Consider the following 24,884-nt stretch of genomic DNA (forward strand, 5'->3'; position numbering starts at 1 on the left):
AAGCTATTAACATAGCAGGAGATTCTACATTGAACAGACTGTACAATAAAGGAAGTTTTAACATTAGATGACTCTTTACAGGAAGTATTTAGGAAGGCTGTGTAAGTCACATGCAGGGAGGTGGGATTAGGGCTGTATAATCAAATTGATTTAACTCCTAAATGTCAGAGAATTGAACTGTGAAACTGCAGGGGCATGATCTATACACCAAAACTGCTTCAGTAAGCTAAATTTTCTTTCGTTACTATAGTGTACCTTTAAAGATGCATTACTGTGAGTAATATTGCTGTGGAGCTCTGTTATAAACTCACACACACCAACAATATGGAGCTCCTAGAAAAGAGGGACATTAGTTGGAAAAGAGAGACAGGTGGCTTTGGGCTTTAAAGAGTAAGTGTCCCTCCTAAATAGGGACACTTGGGAGGTATGGAGTGACAGAATCAAATAGGACTAATCTGGTCTTTCATACTGCAAAAAAAGTTGATAAATGGAACATCTGTGCTGTTAGACATGGTGCTAGAATAACCCTCCTGGTTGTTTTTTCTTCAATAAGCATTGGATTGTTTTACCCCAAACCTTTTGCTGTTCGTGGTAGTCTAGTGCTACAAAAAAGCCAATTCATTGTTTATTCACAGATGTTCTTTCTTATATTCCAAAAACGCATTCCTGCTCTTTTAAATCAATGTGATTATATACACGTTTTGGTTTTTAAAACATCACAGTCACTATTTTTTTCCCAAATAAATAATTTTGCAGATATACCTGTCAGTAATATCTGCACCTCTGTCTATTTCTAAAATGTAGAATAGCCATCTTGGAATTGCTGAAACAAAAACAAAATTAAATAAACCAGTACATTTCAACTTGTAATGTAATTACATTCTAAATTCTTATTTTTTAAAGATACTGTTAACTATGAGGATGTCAGTATAACTAGCAAAATAATGGATTTTCTTGCTTTAGTCATTGAGGTTGCCACCTTTCCTGGGAAAAAAAAATACCGGCCACGCTAATTTTTATACTTAATTATATAGCATTCACTAGAAAACTACTTGTGATGTATGGAATATGTCTATCTATACGTGCAGCTTTGTTTTTGTGTAGCACTGTGCGTGTATCCGGTAGGTGAATGTCTGTGTCTATAGCAGTATGTGTCAGCATGTATACTGTGTTTGTTGCAGTGTGGGCATACTGTGTCTGATTGTGTGTGGTATTGTGTCATATGTATACTGTGTATAACTATGTGTGCATACTGTGTATAGAAGTGTTTTGGGAATATAGATAATTTGGAGAAATATAATTTTTATTTTGCTTAAATTTGACAAATTCAGTTAAAAAAAACACAAGACAAAACACCAGTGTTGTGTGTAAACTGCTCTCCCGATATATCTAAAAATTAAGATTATTTACATTTGCATAATTTTAACTACTCACTCGTTCACCTTTTATGTAAATAATGGGATGACAAAATAGTTTAAATGTTTTATGGTCTCCCTTACCACACAATACTTCAGGCAGATTGGAAATGTTATCAGATAAGCAGTACTCCTGTATTAACACATTTGACAAAAACAGGCAGTTGGTATGATTTGGAAAACAAACTAATTTGCAACTTGCAACTGACCCTTACACTCCCTCCTTCACTCAGGTCACAGTACAGTGAGTGTGCTGCTACTTACACTACAGAGTGACACAATGGCAAATCAATTTGTTTTTCTGTAGAGTGAAACCAGCACTGAGGCAAAGTAATAGGTGCACAGGCTTATGGGAAAAATGTATGTTTAAATGCAATGCAAATCAACTTGGTGGTTGGAAATATTAATTAATAACTAATTTACTTAGACTATAATTCATTTGAATTGTTGCATTGGCTCTCAATCTGAAACATTGTAGAGGTTTGATTTATTTTAACACTTTAAAGAACATCTATGCATGTAATTAACAGTTGAATTGCTATCAAATCTACTGATCTGGGGAGAAGGGTGTTTAAATCCGTTGTCATCAGTCCAGCCTTATTGTAATCCTTCTCCCACACAGGAGTACGTTTACACAATTGTTTTAATGCTGCGCAGGTCATGCTTGCCTTTTTTTAAATCTGAACTTTTTTTTTTGCATTGGGATATTCTGTGTCAGTGATTATTTCATTACATGGTAATAACAGCATTATATCCCATGGCAGCACTGCACACACTGTAGTTAAGTTACCACTTAAAGTTCACCTGTCATAAAAATGATTTATGTACACCGTCACTACATCCATGGGGGGGGGGAGCAATTTTCAAGTAAATATATATTTTGAAATGACACACAAGGCATGCAAAGAGCATATACTTTACATTTATTATTTTTATATTAACCATTTTTTTTAGTTATGTTCTTTTGTTCACAAATTCCCCCCCTGTTCCCCTCCGCCCTCCAATCTGCAGTGCTTTCATTTTTGATCCAGTTATACAGATGTAAAGGATGTTATTAGGTTTGTAGGAGCAACTGTTACCTTCAATAGTAGATAGCTAATACTTTATCGACAACTCCCAGATTGCACTCGTGTTTTCAGTTAATGCATCAAAATTACAGTTTGCTGTAGTAGGCATGGGGTGCCTTAGTGCCCAGCCTGGGGTTCTCTGGGTGCTATACTCTGCCTTCACTACTAACTCCAGACAGCCAGAAGCTCATAAGCCAGCACTCCAATGACCTTTTCTGAAGTAAGTGCAAGGCTTAGCTCATTGGCTGAGAGCAAACAGCTGACTTTTAAGCTATAAGCAAAGAGCAGCCTTTAGCTCAGGAGAGCTAACAGTAATTCCTACTTGGGAGCTTCTGGTTCTCTAATGTTAGTAGTAGAGGTGGGAAGCGACACTCAGTGATGTTCCAGGTAAAAGGTTAAACCATTCAAAAATGGTTTGACTACTTACAACAGAGGGACGTCAGTGCACTCCTGGCACCATAACCACTATGTGTTTATGGTGGTGTAATCCTTTAAATCCATTAAAATGTGCAACACATATACAGTACAAACAATGTGTTGCGCCACAAGTTTGTACTATTTGTTAACATCATGTTGGGCCTTCCTCCGTTTCAGAGTTTGCTCCCTTTGGGTCTATCTGCACTACAACTTCCTGTGCTTTACCTTCCTTTTGCTATTTTTGTATTCACTCTATACAAGTTTACAGATCCCATATCAAAATGGAATACCTCCCTCATTTAAAATATACATGACTGTATAGAGCTGCATATTCAAAATAAGTAGGACATTCTACACTAGCAGAAGGTCTTTAGGGACTAGATTCCGAGCGATGATAAGGGGTCGATGATATCAGATATCACGTGTGCTATTAAAGTTAAAATTTTACATTATTTGATATTGGTACAGACTTGTATTTAGCTGGCCAATCTTCTGCTTTCCTAACACTGGTAGATGCTATTAATTGTGTATTGCAAAATGAAATCTACTGTATGATAAATTGTCAAGGAAGAGATTATTTGACCAATAGGTATTTAGGCACAGGATGGCAGCTCTTCTAAGGTTTAATCTATAAGTAGGTGTCTCCTACAAAGAAGTAGAGAGAAGAAGAAATCAGGGTGTTGTAGTGGATTTGAGCTCCTTGGCTGTTGCCAAGACGTTTGATACAGTTCCTCACAATAGATAGTGTTCAAACTAATAAAAACTGTCTAGATGAAAATTGTTTTTCTTGCGTTGAACATAGTCGGAAAGACAGAGTACAGAGAGTTGTCATTAATGGCAAATTTTTAAGCTGGATAAAAGTGGTAAGTGGTGTCCATCGGGGTTCTGTTCTGGGACCACTTCTATTCCACATGTTTATAAATGATCTTAAAATAAGCATTGAAAGTCATGTTTCAGTGTTTACCTCACTGCATATTACTTCATTGCCGAGGGATTTAGACACATTCAAATGGCAGATGACATTTAATGGAGATAAATGCAGTTCGAGGCAAAGAATGCACAGGCAATTTATACTCTAAAAGTTAGTGAATTAGGGATCACCACACACAAGAAGGATTTGGAAATTGTTATAGCCAACAAACTAGGCAACAATGTTCAATGTCAATCAGCAGTTGCTAAGGCCAGTAAGATAGTATCATGTATAAAAAGGGGCAAATCATTTTGACTCTTTATAAATAAGAGCACACCTTGAATATGCTGTGCAATCTTAGGCACCTGTTCTATAGAAGGATATTGTGGCACTAGAAAAAGTGCAGAACACTTAATAAAAGCAATCGAACATTTTAGTAGTGAATAAAGGTTAACAAAGGTAATTCTGTTTAGTTTAGAAAAACAGCGTTTCAGAAGGGAAATGACGGCATTAAACAAATATATCCGGGGACAATACAAACCATTGTCTGGAAACCTTTTCAAAAACAGGTGTATACATAGAAAACTAAGTGACACATTTAGACTGGAGGATTTAGTCTAAGGTAAAAAAAAAAAGTTTTTTTTTACCGTAAGAAATATAAGGATGTGGAAATATCTGCCTGAAGAGGTGGTTTCATCAGAGTCAATATAGATATTTAAACAGAAATTGGATAAATACTTGCAAAAATGTAATATTCAGAGCTATACATTTTAATATGTGGGGTTATAGCTTATTGATCAAAGGAGCAATCTGACTGCCATTCTAGGGTCAAGAAGGAATGTTTTACTAGTTTATTACAAAAATGGAGTGTTTCAAACTTTTTTTTACCTTCTTATGGATCAACAGCAAAAGCAGATGTGAGAAAGGCTTAACTTGATGGACGCATGTCTTTTTTCAGCCTATGTAACTATGTGTCTATCTGTCTATCTATCTATCTATCTATCTATCTATCTATCTATCTATCTGTCACAAACCATGACATTAAATTGAGAAATATTTGGTTGCTAACAGCTAACTCTTTCCCAATTACAGTGTAGCAAAAGTTGTGATGGTGGGTTCAGATATCGAAAAGTGGTTTGCCTAACTTATGAGAAAAAAGAAGTGCCGAGCTTTCATTGCAATGAACATAAAAGACCATCAGATGTGGAGAACTGCAATTTACACTCATGTGAATATATCTGGATAACAGGAGAGTGGTCAGAGGTAAGAGAGAGAAAAATATCTTCAATTCTATTATTTGAGACAGCGCCATTTTCATGTGCTATATTTATAATTGTACAGCACAGTATGGAGGTATTGCTGTGGGTGCGGGAGTTTAATGCAGGTGGATGAACGGTTAATATAGCATTATTTCATACAGCAAGTGTCCAGTTTATAAATATAGGTTTGTGTAATACTCTGAATTCAAACAAATATTTAAAGTCACAATATGATTTCTAGAACACATTGGTGTTTAGGGTTGGACTTAATGCATGATATAAATTCACTTAAAATTTTCACTTTAGTGGATAACCCTGTGATCATTGATGTCACTTACCAATCATACTTCCAGGATGGCAGAGTTTGTACCAGAATGTCAACAGATCATTAAAGAGTGTTATTAGATTTTCCTATCTTTTGTTTTAAAAAATCTGTTGTAAAAAGATTCATCATTGGCTACATCTCCCTTAATCTTCCATCAGACACTTCCTCAATACAAAAATGCAGAGCTCTGCTATAATTTGCCTTTACAATTTTATTTTAACTAGTTTTCATTCTTCCATATAACGTAATTAAAAAAAGTCTTCTTGCTGTTACCATGTAAAACTCAATAAAAATTGTCAAATTAAAAATAAAAAAAAGCTTTCTTGCAACACTTTTTTATGTTTATAGGTTGTATTTTCATGCTTACTTTCTGTTTCTACACTGGTTTTTACATTTTATAATTTCTTTTTACCAGTGCTCCGTCACCTGTGGTAAAGGCTACAAGCAGAGACTAGTAACCTGCAGTGAAGTCTACTCAGCAAAGGACCATTATGAGTATGGATTCCAGGCTGCAGCAAACTGTCCAGGAACTCAGCCGCTCAATGTCCAGAGCTGCTACCTGGGAGAATGTCCTGTGTCGTCTTCTTGGAGAGTTGGAAACTGGGGCAAAGTAAGTATTACATTAAAAGAAGAAAATACCTAATCTTTTTCTAGGATACACACGAAATGTAAAACTCTTACAAATTATGTAAATTCATGTAATGATCTTGATGACAAGGGCAACCCAACTGTAGGTCCTGGACTTAATACGTAACAAAGGGGCTCTGTGCAAACTAAATGAGACCAGAGGTAGAGCAGAAGAAGGTGGGTGTTACATGAAGTGTAACACCTACAAACCACTAATGATGGCAGCCCTGGAACGAAGGTGAGGTGACTGTATCTCAAAAATGTACACACGACTACATCATGTATCTTTTTCATATATGATGTATTCAATTGTATATGTGGGCGATTTAAGGTAAGTTAAAATATTTCATTACAGGTTCACTTTAAGCATCACATGAACAAAAAACGATTTTCAATATTTTATTCAGTAGTATAATTTCCAGAAACATGACAGCTCTTCTGTAAGCAGCAAGCAGTTACTGTTGGCAGCACATTTAGCTTTCAGGTTTGTAACCCCAGGAGACGGTCGAGGGTAATTGTAGTAGTCTAAAACACTAGGTATTCAATTCAGCAATCAAGAAGTTAGTTATCCATGAGACATAGAGGTCGATTATGGCATTCCTGATTAGCAGAGGTTTCCAAACCCTAAAAGGAGTTAGTTCTCAGGAGAAGAGAGGGGTAAACTTTGGCAATGTTGAACAGATGAGCTTTACAGAACCAGCATTCGAGGAGTTAGCTTCCAGGAAAAGATAAATGTTAACTATGGCAATCTAAAACTAGAAAAATATTTCTAAGTCAGCAAACAAAGGTTTTGTAAAAGACTATAGTGAGTCAAGAGGACAGGATAAAGCAACAGCAGTGACCGTAACAAGTAAAGGCTCAAACCCAGTAATCCAGCAAGCGTTGGATAAGAGGAGTTAGTTCAAAACAAACAGCACCTTAGCTCCAATGCTTGAGCAAAGAATGTTTTATTTACCTGGTTGTAAAATCATGTAAGAAGTGTAGTTATGGTAGTAGCTTTGTTATACATATTAGCAACAGGTGGAATTAGTCAGCTTAATTAAAGCAGTAGCATACCTAAATAAAACAAGATAAGAGGATGATATGGCCACAGAACGTGGAGTTGCCTAACAACCCATTATAAAAAGTAACAGAAGAAGATGAGGCATAAGGAGATACAACATGTAATGACGTCACTAGAATTATACTAACCCACTTGATAACTTAACTGGGAGAGTTGTTTGCTTCTAGACTTGGAGATTAGTTTAATTCCAAAGTGCAGTTCACCTGAATTTGAGCCAATTGAATGATCAATCAAATTCCCAAAACCCTGAGCTAGACTGTAGCAGAATCACAACCAAAAACCGAAACACTCAATTGGTGAGCATGTTTGCTTTGATTCATGATAACGAATGCTGCAACTGGTTCCAAAAAAGAGATAACGGGGAACAAAATGATTGTTGGCTACAGGACAGTCGCTAGATGGGAATTTTATTCAAGTATTAACATAGGAAAAAGGAGGAGCAGTCTTGGGTGGCAATATTGACTTATTAGCACAGCCTTTTCCTGAACCCTGGAAACTCACAAGGTGATAAGAAAAATTCTCTTCAACAGAAGAGATGGATTACTCATTATGTGGCTGCCTTGTGCCTCAGCTCAGGTTGTGACCAAGATTTCATGAATGAGAGAATAATGCAGCGCACTCAGACTACAAAAAAATACAAAAAACAAAGAAGGCTACTAAAATGCCTAACTCAGTATAAATATGGGGATTTGGTTCCACCATATGGCCATATGTTGTTAAGCCCACCACTACTTTCAAAGTACCCCATTATCGGTGGGTCCTACACTACACTGTGGGAGACAAAATAATAGTAATCGTGTTATAAATAATATAGTGTTAAATACTAGTAAGAGCATAGTGAGTATACAAACAAAAGTGATGAAAGCAATTAAAAGCAGTGTTAAAGCTAAATAATGAATGTGTTAGTGCTGAAAATGAGTATACTCACTAATGCAGATGACTGTGCTCACTGGAAAAAATAATAAAGGTGACTTGACTACTGATAAACTCCTCCTTAATATACACACCTGTGGCCACCTCTAAAGGAGACTCTGAAGCTGGGGGGGGCCTGGGCGGGGTGCTTAACCCCTAAGGAATCTGGTCTGGACTCCAAATATAGTATAAACAGAGAAAGGATAGGGCCTGGGCGGCCCCCCCCCAGCTTCAGAGTCTCGGCAGCACTTTTCATGCAAAATTCAGGTCTCGGGAGTGCCCCCTATCCTTTCTCTGTTTATACTATATTTGGAGTCCAGACCAGATTCCTTAGGGGTTAAGCACCCCGCCCAGGCCCCACCCAGCTTCAGAGTCTCCTTTAGAGGTGGCCACAGGTGTGTATATTAAGGAGGAGTTTATCAGTAGTCAAGTCACCTTTATTATTTTTTCCAGTGAGCACAGTCATCTGCATTAGTGAGTATACTCATTTTCAGCACTAACACATTCATTATTTAGCTTTAACACTGCTTTTAATTGCTTTCATCACTTTTGTTTGTATACTCACTATGCTCTTACTAGTATTTAACACTATATTATTTATAACACGATTACTATTATTTTGTCTCCCACAGTGTAGTGTAGGACCCACCGATAATGGGGTACTTTGAAAGTAGTGGTGGGCTTAACAACATATGGCCATATGGTGGAACCAAATCCCCATATTTATACTGAGTTAGGCATTTTAGTAGCCTTCTTTGTTTTTTGTATTTTTTTGTAGTCTGAGTGCGCTGCATTATTCTCTCATTCAGCTCAGGTTGTGTCACAGACAAATAGGATCCAACAAGCAAATACAAACACAGCAAATACTAAAGCGTAATACCGGACCTTAGAATGGCCGGATTAAACGCCACTAGAATGTTACAAGACAGGTCGAGGTCAGGGATACAGAACACAGAATAGACATTAGGAATAGCCAAAGGTCAAGGACAATCGAGAAGAGAATAGTCAAGGATAAGCCAAGGTCAAAATGCCAGAAATACGAACGCGCTCTTGGATAAACCAAACAAATGGAAACCATGACAGGGCATCAAACAAAAGGATTAGAGAGTTTAAATAGCCTAGGAAAGATTCTAATTTATTGGGACCTGGTGACGCCAAAATGTGTGTGCACGTCGATGACATGATGACGCACGTCTGAGTCACCAGTGTCAAAAATGGATGTAGTGCCTTTAAATTTTGGCCTTTGGAAGCGGCCAGCGTTCGTGGGAACTCCAGCGCAATTCCTGGCCATGTAGCGTGTAGAGTGGAGGGAGACCCAGCAAGAGGTAAGCTTATTTTTATTTTTCGCGTGTCTGTGCTGATCGGCGCGGACACGCTGTCATGCCAACCAGGCATGGGTTCGTTACTGCGCCGATCGGGTACGGGCAAGTGGCGGCATGACAGGTTGTGAGGAGACCCTTCACTTCATTGAGGTTGCATTGTGGGCTGCACCTCAATTGGGTGCATACTACTTTAAGAGTCAATAAATTAGAGATGGTGGCACTTCAAGCACCCAATACTGGTGCAGACCACAATGCTCCTCCTCTAAACCACCAAGGATCTTGCACACCCTTCACTGGACCACAATGGAAAGGTAAACAGGAGGAGGGAAAAACACACACCACATGCAACACAGGGCCACTATACACACACACAAAACCCAGGGCCCTAATTGGAGGCCTCAATCTGACACCTTGCCTTGGACCCTGTGCAATTTTAATCCAGCCCTGCCCTCACAATTCATTTTATTAACACCATCAATCAAAATATTTTACTGAACAAGTTTACATCATGGAAATGATGACCTTGTTAATGCTCTCATTTGAAGCGTCTGCCAAAAAAGAAATTATAAAGTCAGCAGAGCAATACATTGCCACCTGTTAAAAACATATTCCATTAGTTGTATAGTTCCTGCTGTTAGGCAATGAACATAAAAGGTTTTAAGCATCAGTAGACCAGATGATATTGCATAAGACTGAAACATTGCATACTGACAGCTTGTAAAAATGTAATGTATGGCGCCAGCGGTCGGGGTGAATGGCTGCATTTCCCTACAGCAGCATTTACACTATGCAAACAAGTGTTTAGAGGGAGCCCCTCTCACTGAAACAGTGCCAATCGTACCTTGCAAAATCACAGATGACTATTGGTCAGAAAAGCAAGAAGCGAGGAGCACATTGATGCCTTGTTTGCTAGGCTGTGACAGGGGCACCGGTCCAAGAGAGTTTGATGATTCCTCACCCTCATCCGAACGTCCTCTGCCATATCAGAAGGTTGTGCTGCAGGTCACTTTTTTTTTACAATAAAGCAGATGTATCACTGCCATCTACCACAGGCGATCAGTACAAGTCATCATCTTTATGGGCGACTTGCAAGCAAGATGGTTAGGTGCTCCTTTGGGGTGGTGGGTAGAAATGGGCTGAATGAGACTTGTCCTGCAAGTAAAATGAATATAACTCACCCACGGGAAGATTTAATGTGGTTCACTTAAACTAGCTCTGTAAAAAAGAACCCAAATAATACACATAAAAAATAAAATGGTCAAATATGTTAACCTAGCTTGTCTTTATTTGTCATATGATTATACCAAAAATGGAGCTGTTTTATTGAATGAAGTGACAATGTTCATTTTGAGATATACACATCTGCTTGTTCCTGCTGTTGTGGCACTTCAAGCACCTTTGTAAACCAAAGCTTTGGAAAAATAAAGATTGACAACAAAAAAAAAGAAAAATAAATTATCAATGACCACATGACCTCAATAAGATTATTAACATCAACAACAAAAAAGCTCCAAACTAGAAACCAACAATGATGATCACATTAAAATGCCGTAACTTAGCCATAGTACTATGTGAGATATAACCAAGACGGACAAAGTAAAACATTTTATCAGATCATGGGGCAATACAACACATATATATAAAAGAAAAGTTCCCTTGTTGCGTTTTGAAAAATACTCCATACTTATTTATGCCCTCTCACTCCATTACAATTTTTACTCTTACCTTTGTATATACTATATATTGTTCATAATGCTTTTTTTTTCCTTTTTGTTACCCCATTTACTCTTTGCAAACATGCATTCCTCCAAGGACATTGTAATTCCCAGTGTTCCTGCTATACATTATATTTGTTGAATTCTTAATTTGACTATATTGTTTGAATTTTTCATTTGTTTAATTGTTTTCCTGTGTACTTAAAACATTCACAAAAAATGAAATATTATATAAGGAGAGTACTTGGCACCAACTAGGCTGCCACAAGACAAACCATACCAGATCCAATGGTACTTCAAAGAGCATATCAGATGGGTTTGCAGCTATATAATCAAATTGTGTTTCAAACCATTTCTACCCTTTGTCACATTTCAGGCGCAAACTTACTTTGCAGCAGCAGATACAGTATAAAGCATGTAATGGTATCAGTTTTTAAAAAGGAGGGTATTAATATACTTCTGGATTATTGCACGTAGGGACAAAGTATTTTACATCTAGGACGAGAGCCTATAACCCTGCACAAAAAATGCCAATGTTCTTGAAACATTTTCACTCTGCCTGTACACTCTCAAGAACATTGTTGAGCACTAGCCAGAACGCACCCAACCCTTTTTTCTTATTGATCACTGATTTTGTATATTTTTACATCACTCAGCTTGACTTTTAGCTGCAAGATTTGATAGTTGGGTAACTTGACAGTTCTTGGACATGCTTGACTGTAACCACAAAGCAGGAGGCTGCCTAGGTCATCAACATGCAGGTAACATTTTATAGAAGGAGATGTGAGTGGAGACATGAAAGTGAAAGTTGTCTAGGTCTCCAAAATGTCTCGGGATAACGTGGTTGTCAATATGGTGGTCTAGAATATTTTAAAAATGTCATAATGTATTTTTGCAGTATTTATGACCTTTTGACTTTCTAATATCAACTGATTTGATTGAGATGCAATGTGTAATGACTCAATAGTGTTTATTTTCCAGTGCTCCGTTACCTGTGGAACAGGATTTATGCAACGTTCTGTGCAGTGTTTAACCAACGATGACATGCCAAGCAGCTTCTGCCCAATGGGCATGAAGCCTGATGAGAGAAGACCTTGTTATAATCCGCATGACTGTAAGTTTTACATTTAAAAAAAGTAGTCCTGTAAAAAAAAAGTTTTCCTTTTTTTTGCACCATTGAATTAAAGCTAAGATGATGTTTACAATTATTAAAATAATCAGTAACAGATTTTCTCCTTCAATTGGTATTTTGGTCCTGAATTCTCAAATGTATTAAGAAATAGTGGTTCAACACAAATGCTGCCAATTTCAGCCTATGCACAGTAACACTGAATAGTACATATTGAATTAAATGTCCATCATGTAATGATTATCATTTGTTTAAGTGGCAAACAAGGTTCTTCATGATTCCCTGGGTATTTGACACACTGTGTCATAATAGGAACTATTATAATTACACCTTTATATTTTTTTCTATCTCTCAAGAGGTATAATCTAGAAAGGATAAATAGAGAATGAACCCCTTTCCCTATTTATAGGCACTTTTTTGGAAGAAGCATTTATGGGTGGAGTTCCAAAAGAAGTGGATTTTACTTATAATTCAATTAGATGACTTGGTACGTTAAGGTAACACTGAAACCTTAATTGTTAACCCCTTCAGAAGTTAGGCAAAATGTATGAGATCAGTACTAGTAAATGCTCTCTCATTCAGGAATTCAAGGACTCCAGTATCTCTAGCAGTTGTTGAAACTGCAGGTTCCAATTCCTGGCATGGTCAGTCTAGTGTTTCATCCTTTCAAGGTCAATGGATAAATCAAATCAAATAATCTAATAAATTATTTTTTATTAACTGAAGATAACATAAACCTCCCTTTTACATACATACTGTAGTCTGCTGTTCTTGTGTCATAATTTATTAGACTTGTGCACGTTAGAAAATTTTGGTATGTTCAAAAAAAGTGTTCAGGCAATTCAGGTTTCATCCAAGTTGTGTTTCAGTTGAAATAAATTTAATCAGTCTAATAATTCCCGTAAGAACTATTTAGATGAACCAACAGGTCATGAAAAATTGGCTGATTTACTGCAAAATATATACGTAGCATTTATGTGCATTTACGTGCCATTTCATTCGCAGATCAAGTAAGAAACTATAACCAACAGAGGGAAAAAAAAGGAGGCATGGTTAAAAAAAAAAATTCTATTTTTATTTTTTTGGCATTATGGATTATACTCTGAATCACAAAACAAGTGAAACCGTTAATTCATTGTCTGTTTAGATTGTTTCGACCATATAGCATTTTGGAGTTCTAAGTTTTGGATGAATCACCAATAGCCAAAAATTCAGCCAAATCACAATTCATATGAAATTGAGAAATTGAATGCAAATGTCTATTATTTACAGTACCTCATTCATGTGTTTCCTTGTTCTGCATATTTCATGTCACCTAGTCTGCCAATTGATAACATACATGCCACTACCCATCTAGCGTAATGTCTGTTCTGCATACTGTGTACCCCCTGTAATATTAATAAACCCCTTATACATAAGGTAACCATCTATTTTAATGACTCGCTGTTGACTTTTGTAGAATATATTCTATAATTTAATATCACGTTTCATCCAAAAGACTTCCTCCTGGTGTGAGATACATTATATAAAAAAAAAAAAGAAAACCATTATTTAGAAAAAGAAAACCTGAGCCTTTAATTTATTTAATCACATTTGTAGGTGACTTACCAAGGAGTTGCCAAGATGCGAAAAGGCTAAAGGGTATCAGCGAAGATGGAGAACAACATATTATGATTGAAGATAAAATATTAAAGGTAACAGTTCAGTTGTGATACAGGATCTCAAGGACATGTTTCGTTGTACTGTGTGTTCATGTCTTGACTGTCAATACAAATAATCATTCGACGTTTTCAGGTTTTTTGCTCTGGAATGAAATCCGAACACCCGCAGGAATATGTGACTCTGATGGATGAAGCTGAGAATTTTTCTGAAGTATTTGGATACAGGTAGAATTCAAATTACTCTGACCATTTAATCATGTTTTAATGCATAGAAATCTGAGATTTAACCAGGACCACAATCTCTAACTATGTGATAGCTCCGTTACATATCATCCCGGTTTGGCCACTCTTGCCAATTCCACCTCTTTCCATGCATCCTCTACCGAACAATGGTTCTTAATTTACTATTAATTTTTAAACTAGCAAATGTATTTACCAAAATTCTAAATATATTTACGGTACTACCAAGAACAGAAAACAATCATGGTCAGAATAAGTTTTTGGAGTCATGACATTTATTTATTAAATTGATTAAATATCAGCGAAGGATAAACTTAAGCCATTAATTAGTATTAGTGTGATATTCATATTTTTTTTTTCTTCAGATTACAGAATCCTACTGAATGCCCTTACAATGGAAGCAGAAGGGAAGACTGCCAGTGTAGGAAAGATTATACGGCAGCTGGGTTATCTACATTCAGTAAAGTGAGGCTGGATCTGGAGACTTTGCAACTTATAAGTAAGTAGCAACCATACTGGGGCGCATGAAGTCAAGCTAAGTCACCTTGAAAAACATTACACAGTGTCTTATTATGCACTTTAGCATACATCCACTGGTCATTGGCCTAATGTTAAATAGTGTATATTTTATTTTAAATAAAACATTTCTTCTACATAATATTCAATTTTGTATAAGCAAAGTAAAACATAAAGACTAATGAAATAATAAAAAAAGATATTAGCAATTTAGAGGTTCAACCAGTTATGAAATCCAAGGGTTCACATACTTTTTCCACCTGCACTGTGAATGTTTACATGGTGTGTTCAATAAAAACATGGCAACATTTCATTCTTTGTGTGTTATTAGTTTAAGCAGACTGTGATTGTCTATTGTTGTGACTTAGATGATGATCAGATCACATTTTATGACCAATTTGTGCAGAAATCCATATCATCCCAAAGGGTTCACATACTTTTTCTTGCAACTGTACTAGCAGAACGGAAAGCGAAAAGTGGGTTGCACTCAATCATAAAAATCACATGCTGCTGACCGAGTATTGGTCAGCATACCCCATAGAACATGTATCAAGGAAAAAATATGAAGCTTGATAAAGACCTGGGTACAGGTCGAAACAATGGTTGCGTTGTCCATTAAAGCTTCTCCAGCAGAATGGAACATACTGACTTTTTTACCCTGTGTGTTTTTCTACACAGCCACTGATTTGCAGTTTGCACACACACACGATGGACGACCCGTACCCTTTGCCACAGCTGGGGACTGTTACAGTGCAGCCAAGTGCCCACAGGTAAAAAAAGCATAGCTCTTCTGTAGACGATGCATGCGTTTCCAGTTAGCCTAGATTATTTTTACAATACAAGGAATAGAATTGAGGAAATAGTTGCTGTAAAGACAGTTAATGTACTTGCAGATTGAAATCATACCTCGGTGTGTTAACGTTACACCATGATAATAATAGGACTAGTTTATTTGTTTAACACTGTTCAATTTGTTTCTTATTTGATTTTGCCTCTAATCATGCTTCTAAACTTTTATTCAGCCAGTTGAACTTCAAAGGGATAATCCAAGTACAATATAAACTATAACTTATATGAAATGGGTACTATGCCTGACAATTACTGGTGCAATCACAGGTTGTCCATCAAGCCAAATTTACTTAGTGTAAAAAAGACCTCTTAAAGGGGCAGTCTAAGCACTACAATAACTGAAGCTTATTGTAGGGGTTATCACCAGTTGCTGAACTACCATGGTCGCAGGGGTCACAGCTGCGACCGGGCTTGTCACTCCAGGGGGCCTGGTCGCCCTGCTGACCCCTGCGACTGTAAGCCGCTGAAGGTGCGGGGACTGAGAAAAGCCCTCTCACAGGGGGCCAAGGAGGTGGCCATCTGACCACCTTAGGGCACCCCCGAATCATCTCCTACCCAATGAGGCAGAGTAGGCACCTGCTTACCTGGATGGCGGGTGCCTACTCTGCTGATAGATCCTGCAAGGGGGTGGGAGGAGAGGAGGCAGGCGGCATTCGGCGGTGGGGAGGGAGGCTCCTCTGTCATTTCCTCTCTCCTCCCTTCTGCGCCCTCTGTGATGCCGGGAGTCAGAATATGACACGCGTGAGGAGTAAGGAAATGACAGATTGCAGCACAGCCCCACATGGGACCCTTAGGGAGAGGACCCACACCAGCGCTCCAGCACTACAATAGGTAGGGAGGCTGGGTAGGCCTCAAAAAATAATATTTGTGAGAGTGTGCGAGTGTGTCTGACAGTGTGTCTGTCAGTGTGAGTGTTTGTCAGTCAGTGTGTGTCAGTGTGTCATCAGTTTCTCATGGATATATGACAAACTGATGACTTTCTTCTGCCCTTGTGGCCCAATCACTCATCAAACTGTAAATAACAAAGCAGAGTGGTGAGCACGCAGGTTCTGAGTAAAACACATAAGAGCTCAGAGCAAAGGTCAATTTCTCTAGCCTTACCTTAGCAGCTCGGATGATGCTTAATGACAGCCTAGAGAGTTTAGGACCAGATTGCTATTATGGCATCAAGTGTGCAGAAACCTTTTAAATGACAATATTTTAAACTAAAAAAAAAACTAAGAAGAAGAGATGCACGGGGATTTGGATTATGTAATGACATTATTTATTGAAGTCAACATCTATTGTCACTTGTCTTTTTCTTTACAAGAAATATTATTTGGTTTTTGTTTTGTTTTAGGGTCAGTTTAGCATAAATCTAATGGGTACTGGTCTCTCAGTCTCTGAAGCAACAAAATGGATATCACAAGGGAACTATGCTGTGACTGAAATAATAAAATCACAAGTAAGAAATGTATTGAATTTCCTCAATACTGTGTTACAATGATCTGCAATACATTCCTGGACATAACATGTATGATCTCGGTTAGTATCTACCTAGGGTTACTACTACTCTGCGGGGTCCAGAAGGCTATTTACAGAGCAAAAAATAAGAAACTCTAGATTAAACAGAATGTGCTATAAAGGAAGTTTACATCTCTCTTTGCAGGAAGTGTTTAGGAAGGATCACAGGTAGGCAGGTGCGACTAGGGCTGTGTAAACAAAATGAATGACAGAGAACTGAGCAATGAAACTGAAGGGCATATAGTGTCCCTTTAAAATACATATTTCAGAGCTATATTATGAGCAACCCTCTGAGCTTGATAGCTCCCAGAATTGGGTTAACCGGTCATATAATTCTTCACTCTGTCCTCCACTCTGCTATTGAAAACCAGCCACATTCAGTTTTAAGCAAAGTCATTGTTTTTGCATGCAGAATCCACCTTCCTTTCCGATATTAGCCGTTTAATCTTTCTATTTGCCATCTACCAAATACCCCATGGGAGTTGCAAGTAGTCTCCTGTTTTCTCATCTTAACTCCAGATCCTACCACAACACCTTCTCTTAAAATTGCCTATTACCCTTCTTACACAGGGCACACCTATTTACATCTTTAGGTTGCCTCTCACTGAGATTTCTGGCCTGCAGTCAACTTTTTTTCACGTTAAACCCCTTCAATCAGCCCTTAGCCCAATCAGACCCATTCACTGACCTACATTCTGCAGACCTCCTTTCCCAAGTGTCCTTAGATATTTCATGAGATTGTTTGTACCTACAACTTATTTTACAGCCAATATTTACTTTCAATGTCAGCCTGCTAGCTCTTTCAAATATTTTGGCATATGAAATTAGTTTCCAGTTTGATAAAACTCTTTACTGTATATGGCCAATTCAAGCTTTCCGAATGTCATTATACTCTTTAAGGCACTGAGAAAATTCTTTATAAATGCGACCTTTTAGGTTAGACTAACATAGAATGTTTTGAGTGAATAATTACATTGAGTTTATGCTATTCATTGCCAGAATAAAAGAAATGTTAGCTGATGACGTGACAAAATATAGCTCTAACTGAAAAGATTAAGTTTAGCAGTACGATAGTTTTACTTTTACCACGATAAATATAAACTACATATTTTTAATGATACATGTGTGAAGATCTGAAACAAAATCAGAAAAATGGTTTAAGGGGATCTACCACTTGTTTTGTATTACTTTTTAAGAGAGACAGATATTTAAAAAAAAAACTAAAACAAAAAACCTGAATTATATATCTATTTTTCTGTCCAAAAATTTAAACAAATCTGACGATAAAATTGTACATAACATGTTTCATAAATCTCTAGCTAGAATGATTTAGGAGCTGTTATTTCAAAGTAAGCCAAAAACTAATTGTAACACAAACACACTGAAAATGGGCAAAACCATGATAATGGTCAAGTATTACTGAAGACTTATTTTCTCAGAATAAAAATAGTTAATGAGGTATGCCATTTTACATGTTCACATCATTTAGGATGTGGTTTTGGTCCATCATCACAATAAAACTGTTTTTTTTTGTTTTTGTTTTTTTTATAGGATGGAACCAAAGTTATCGGAAAATGTGGTGGCTACTGTGGAAAATGTATCCCATCTTCTGCAACTGGCTTCAGTGTTCGACTTTTATAGAACTGGTAAGACAATTTCCTTATCCATAAGTCTTGAGTGTAGCCATAAGTATTGTTAGTTAAGAATATGCTCCTACCAGTTCTACAAAGTTTCCAGACCAGTTTAAAGAATTACTCCAACTATCATAATGAGTACAGCCACCGTCAGGTTTATTATGGTAGGAATACCCTGGCGCCATTCGGCTGGACAGTGGACCTCTTCTATAGACATGTTTATGACATTCAGTTTTTACAGAACTGCAGAAGCTGGATGCTGATCCCTCTGTTCATTCTTTGGCTGAGAGCATCAACTGATTACTCTTAGTCAATGAATGCCCCTTTTGTGTGTAGAAATATGCACAGAAATTACATTAGCCAGCCTCTTGTTCCTGGGCTGGCGAATAGTGCCATACTCGATAGGATACGATACCGGAGGTGGAGTAACATCTATGGCAGCAAAGAAGTTAAACGCCATATGTGCAGCATTTTCATTGTGAAACAATGCACACACAGACTCCAGGCACCATGGCCACTTCAAATAACTGAAGTAATCATGGTTCTTAGTTATTATTAATAGATAGCAATGCAGTACTGGCAAAAAAAATCAATGATTAAAAAAGATCTTCAACTCATCTCGTATTCTAGCCTCAACAATCCATAACCCTCGTGAGGGACACCACCTGTTTGCATGATTACACTACAGGCATATTTATGTATTGTTTATTTTTTCAGGTGCTTTTAACAAAAAGATCAAAAGATCACATGGATGAAGAACAGTGTTGCAATACCTCTACCTTCAACATTTGTACATGTGTACATAATACCAAATGTTGTATAATATAATATTTATGGTTGTAATTATTTATTTTTTGCTTAATATTTCTGTGCGTAAAATGTGTCTATGGTGCCCTCCTGTTGAATTTGTTTTAATTTTTTTTTTTTTGTTTGTGTATTACATTGCTGGAACGTTCTCCAGCAAAGTGCCATTGGCTGCTTTTCATGTTTTTAAACGCTACAGTCCGTCCACTGCCTTTTACATGCCATACATCCTATGTAGCATGTTGACACGAGTGATACTTCGTTATCAAGTGTTTTGTTTTGTTTACTGTTAACCAATCATGTATACAATTGTAACTAGCTGATTAGCTTGGTTTGGTGCTATGCTAGTTGTTGTATCCGAAAATGTTTGGCATTTCTACAAAATGTGAAATTATTGAATTGTTGATAATTCTACATTTGGTTGGTGTTGACCATTAACAAGTGTACAGGAGAGACTCATGCTCATAAATACTTTTATATATTGTTTTGGGGTCCAGATACTAGTGAATGAATTGCAAAATTTACTCTTAACTCAATATTTTAACCTACATTTTGCAATTCAGTTACCAACTCCCCACAACTGTATAGTAAATAAAATTCAAAGTTATTTTGAATGGGAGGGTGATTCTAATGAGAACTTTGACAATATCTTAACACAGGCCCTCAGTGACAATGAAGGCTTCCATGCGGTCCCATGTGTGTGTTGTATTAGTTTTAAAATAAAGGGGGAATTTATTGATACCTGCCATGTCTATTCTACTGAATTATCCTTAATGAAAGCTCTACATCAACAGGTATAAGTGAAAATAAGAAATCCATCCTTTTTCTTTTGTAACAAATGGCCACTGTCTAAAATCCGTCCACTTAGACATTTTTGTCTACCAAAACAGACATTTTAAGGAACCACAGTTTCTAGCTACATAAATCAAGTTCCCAAAGGAGCCATTATGTATGTCATTGTGCTGGGGTCCGAGCTTACATTTTATATTTATTTTAACAGCCGTTATGCTTATTCAAATGCAAAGAAAGCACTTTGCACCATAACCCATATATGGAGCATAGTTAGTTCTGAAACTTGGCTAACAGCTGGAATACAGTTGATTATCTAATGTGAAAATATGTATGTACAGCACACTGCATTAGGATGTGCACAAGATAAAATTGACATCAAACTTTTACTTATGTAAAAACCAAGGAACAAAAAACAAACATTTCTTTGAAAACATAACAAGCTTATCCAACCGCACAGAGAGACCTTGACAAAGCTGGCAAATCCCTTGCACATGCCCACAAATTTGAATTGATATAGGGCGATTACTTGATGCCTATATTGTCTTCTTTGAGAAGCTATTATCTCTTCAGGGCATGTCAGTGCTAACTATCGTAAGACCCAGGTTTTTACGTCCACAAGCCTTTTTATTTATATAGATTTTGCAGACCCATTTCAAACAACCTCACAATGCATAATAGAGACTAACTAGGACATATTTAATATGTATTTTGAATGTTTTATAAAGATGCCAAACATTCTTTGATTATTTTTTTCAAACTTCGTGCACAACAGTCAGGCTACTTTTTATATAGCAGTGTGAAATCTGTATGTATAATTTAATGCAATATTTTATACAGAAAAAAGGGAATCAATTGCACTACACGCTGAAAGTGAACAATGGTGCCTTTTTATATCAAAGAAAAAAAAAAACCAAGATATTTCTAGGGGTATTTATTGAATGATTTATTACATGAGATTTAACTATTTTTTTTAAGTGACATTCAGAAATATGCAGTACTTAAAAGGTCATGGTGATGTAGATCATTTTTAGCATTTCTTGAAGAACATGTGCTCTTTTACATGAGGTGAAGCCTTTATTGAGAGACGTCTAAGCCTAAATGAGAGAGAGGTGTACAAAGGTGTGTGATAAATTGGGCATTACAAAATATGCTTACACTTCTTAATTTAGTGTATCAATTGCAGCTCTCAAACACCCATCTTCTGGTTTCCTTTCATGAGTGTAGGAGTTGTGTTTCCCAGTTGCCAGAGTTGTCTCTTCTCTGCGATCTCTTGGGTACAGGAGGGTACCATGATGTAACATTGTATCTTGGCACCTTCAGTCTGTTCTAGAGCAGAGTCACATGAAACATATATGTCACTGTGAATGTAGATATTCTGATTTATCATAAGACCCAGAGACGGCATGTGTGGACCTCTTTCAGTCCCTCCCAGGAAGTTTGTAAAAGGGCTGTGGGAAACTAGAGCAGAACAGTTACCCACATATATATTTGTGTGGGCTGCACCATCATGTTACTATGTGTTTGCTATTACATAGTGCTTTGTAAATAGTTTTTCACTGTAAGAGGTAGAGAATGATATTCTTCCTTTCAGATGTCTGACTTGGATTATTTTGTGTGTGCCAACATCTATATTTCATATTATTATCCAGGTATGTGTCAGCTAGAAATGTGAACCATTGCAGGTTTATCACAGGCTCCACAGGTTTATGTGTTATCTTAAATAAAATGGAGGAGGGTTCTATGATGATTTTGACAGTGTACTGTGCCTGTAACATGGAAAGAAAAGTTAAATTGCATGAAAGGAAAAGCCAAAGGTAGATACTCAAAAGTTGTTCCTAGAACGTACTGTCAGCTTTAAGGCTTTGCAAAGCCTTATGGGAAGTGTTGCTCTCAACACCAAGGGATCTAACTTTTGTCCAACCCTGATGGCTAGATTCCACAACACACTATAATTAGAACATGTAAATAGGAAGGGTATTTCTAAAAATGCAGCACTTAATCCCAAGAGGTCACAACAGCCCCACAGATGTGTCTAAAGTAATAATGAAGGGTTTACATGTTGTACCTATGTACCAGTGTCATTAGATCAGGTGTTATGAAAATAAGTGTTAAAATCAAACTACATCTAAAAAAAAAAAAAGTCAGATCCTTTATTTTATTTTTTTATTCCTTTTAGGAGCTCATTTTTACACATGATTCTCTTTTCAATTACTTTGAAAAAGAAAATTGTTAATTTGTCTACCAAGTTCAATATTTCTTTAAGATGGATCAAAGTATCAGTAAAGAAAAAAACAGGGTAACCATAATAATGATGGTAATTGACTGCCAAATACATTAAATCGATTAAAAAGTAACTGTCCGTTCCCAGGATTTTAATACTTTATTGGAATTTCCATCTTAGCTCCCCGTCAGTCATTGCTCTATACCCTTTGCATCTGGTAATATGCTATGCAGTAGATAAAGCAAACAGAAAGGAAAAGAAATGAAACAATGTTTCTAACTCTACTCCTCATTTACATTGTGTGCCCTGAATTTGAGAAATGTGTTATACACATTTAAAAGAAACAATGCAAAAGATCAAACTAAGTTATACTGTGTTTCTCCGAAAATAAGACATCCCCCGAAAAAGCCCTAGCTTAGCGGGAAGTTAAGCGGGAACATAGATTTGCGGGATTCCATTTGCGAGTAAACAAATCTATGCTCGGGAAAGTTTCCCCAAACATAGATTCGCGAGATTCCATGCACTATTCAACTGGTGTATATTTAGAAGAAATTCCCCCGAACGCATGCTTGTTACCGTTTTCCCCCGAAAATAAGACACACCTCGAAAATAAGCCCTTGTGCATCATTCGGGGGAAAAATTAATAAAAGACCTGGTCTTATTTTCGGGGAAACACGGTGGTACATCTTAAAAAATTCCCAGTTCTTTTTGCCAGTGAGTGTGCATGTACGTATTTATATGTATAATACTCACACACATTCAAAACAAATTGGAAATATCAGAGCTAGGTGCCTAATGTGTGTGTGTGTGTGTGTGTGTATTTTATACACACACTCACACTCTTTGATTCAAAATTAATTTTGATCTGTACATAACACTGGATCAATGTGTACTTGCCATTCAAGGTTAACTTTGACATTGAAGATCGCTGCTGCTGTGTTTTGAACATAATGCCATCTAAGGAAATGCTGTGTTCCAAATTGTAAACAGTCAATTCCTCTCTTAGAAACCTGACATTTGGAACATCTATACAGCTTCAAAAGTAAAAGGTTATAAGAAGAAAAGTCAGAAAAGTATTACTATAGGAAACAGTATGTAAAAAGAAAGAGATCAATAGAATTAGCAATCATGTTTGTTTCCAGGTTAACGGTACGCCTGTTTTGATTTTTAATTTCTATTGCAAATAGCTGCAGAATGACAGGAAGGTCACATAGAATAAATGAAAATACAGTGAAAAAGAAGTATTGTTCACTAGTTAAATATCAACATTTATATATACATATATAACTTATATGGACCCAGGCTATTATGGTGAGCCATTAATAGCAATCACCTTGGACTCTCCTCATTTTATCTTTTAAACATCATTCATTTAGCATAGTTTTGCTAATTCTACACAGGTTTTCAGACTTTTTCAACATGTGCACTGGCAATTGCATATTAACACATTCAATTGTAAAAAAAAATATAGAATACTCCTATCGAATCGGTAGATTGCAGACATAACAAGTGCAGACATCCTTTGCAAATCCATAAATTGTGGACATTGAGTCCCTCAACCAAAGGCCAGAGAAGCCTATCCACAAACAATGCAATTGCCTGTAAATCTACATATTAAAATCACAATCATTCCATCTGCATTCCATAATGTTGTGTTTAGATCTGGCAGGGTTAGTTAGTAAAGTAAGAATTGTAATGGGATTTAAAGTGTATTAAAATGTAAAATATAGCCAAACAAGTCAGCTACACATCCAGGTCATTTACTATGGCCGAAAGTTAAAATTCAATTTGAACTAATGACAATGTTCAGGGTTAGTAAATAATCTTGTAAATGAACAGAGCATTCTAACTTAACACGGTGTGATTTCCAGGAGAAAGGACCTTGTGGCATCTAATATAGATACTTACATACCGTAAGTTCAGCCAAACAGCCAACTCAAGTCCAGATCAGACACCAATGCTAATATTAATTCTAAACTAAAACTGCTTGTTCTCTTGTAAATCAAAAATAGACTTACTGTTAATACTAACAAGGAATAATTTTTGGAGATTTAATAACTGATGATTAATTTATATTTCCCATCCTTGACAAAAACTTTTTGACAGGGAATGATATTCATTACTGGCATTACTAAGAATTGAGATGTTAAAGTAAAATATCTTCTTGGTAAGTTGATGGTAAATAGACATTATCCAATGTTTATAGGCTTTTCTGATATTTCACTTTTTAGTATAATTAACTTCATAGTGACATTGCAATTAACATTTTCTGTGTCCAGTGGTGCTACCCTTTTCGACTTAAGGATCTAACTCGCACAGCTTAAAAATATCAGCAAAGTACAATACTAGACCATAGTTTAATAGTTTGTTTAAAATGTTACGGTACTGGAAATCTTGATTTGTTTAAGTTATCTCATAAAGAACTTTAGTTTCTTTGCAAGATCAAAGTTTGCCATGTAGGTATAAGTAATATTTTGGCCAGCAAAAGTCCAAACATAAATAA

General features: G+C 36.7%; 1 protein-coding gene across 1 annotated transcript in view; it reads left to right on the forward strand.

Annotated features, from left to right (window-relative positions):
• Positions 1-20,401, forward strand: part of ADAMTS9 (ADAM metallopeptidase with thrombospondin type 1 motif 9) — a 220,810-nt gene extending 200,409 nt beyond the window's left edge. The window contains exons 31-40 of the mRNA XM_063426827.1: positions 4,902-5,072; positions 5,809-6,003; positions 12,014-12,146; positions 13,761-13,855; positions 13,956-14,047; positions 14,428-14,561; positions 15,257-15,348; positions 16,767-16,871; positions 18,482-18,576; positions 19,282-20,401. Of these exons, the coding sequence (XP_063282897.1) occupies positions 4,902-5,072; positions 5,809-6,003; positions 12,014-12,146; positions 13,761-13,855; positions 13,956-14,047; positions 14,428-14,561; positions 15,257-15,348; positions 16,767-16,871; positions 18,482-18,571 (1,107 nt within the window). The 3' untranslated portion in view covers positions 18,572-18,576; positions 19,282-20,401. The remainder of the gene's footprint in view (positions 1-4,901; positions 5,073-5,808; positions 6,004-12,013; positions 12,147-13,760; positions 13,856-13,955; positions 14,048-14,427; positions 14,562-15,256; positions 15,349-16,766; positions 16,872-18,481; positions 18,577-19,281) is intronic.
• Positions 20,402-24,884: the final 4,483 nt, after the last annotated feature.

This window comes from Pelobates fuscus, chromosome 7 (genome assembly GCF_036172605.1).
Source record: "Pelobates fuscus isolate aPelFus1 chromosome 7, aPelFus1.pri, whole genome shotgun sequence".
In the NCBI taxonomy this organism is placed as follows: Eukaryota; Metazoa; Chordata; class Amphibia; order Anura; family Pelobatidae; genus Pelobates; species Pelobates fuscus.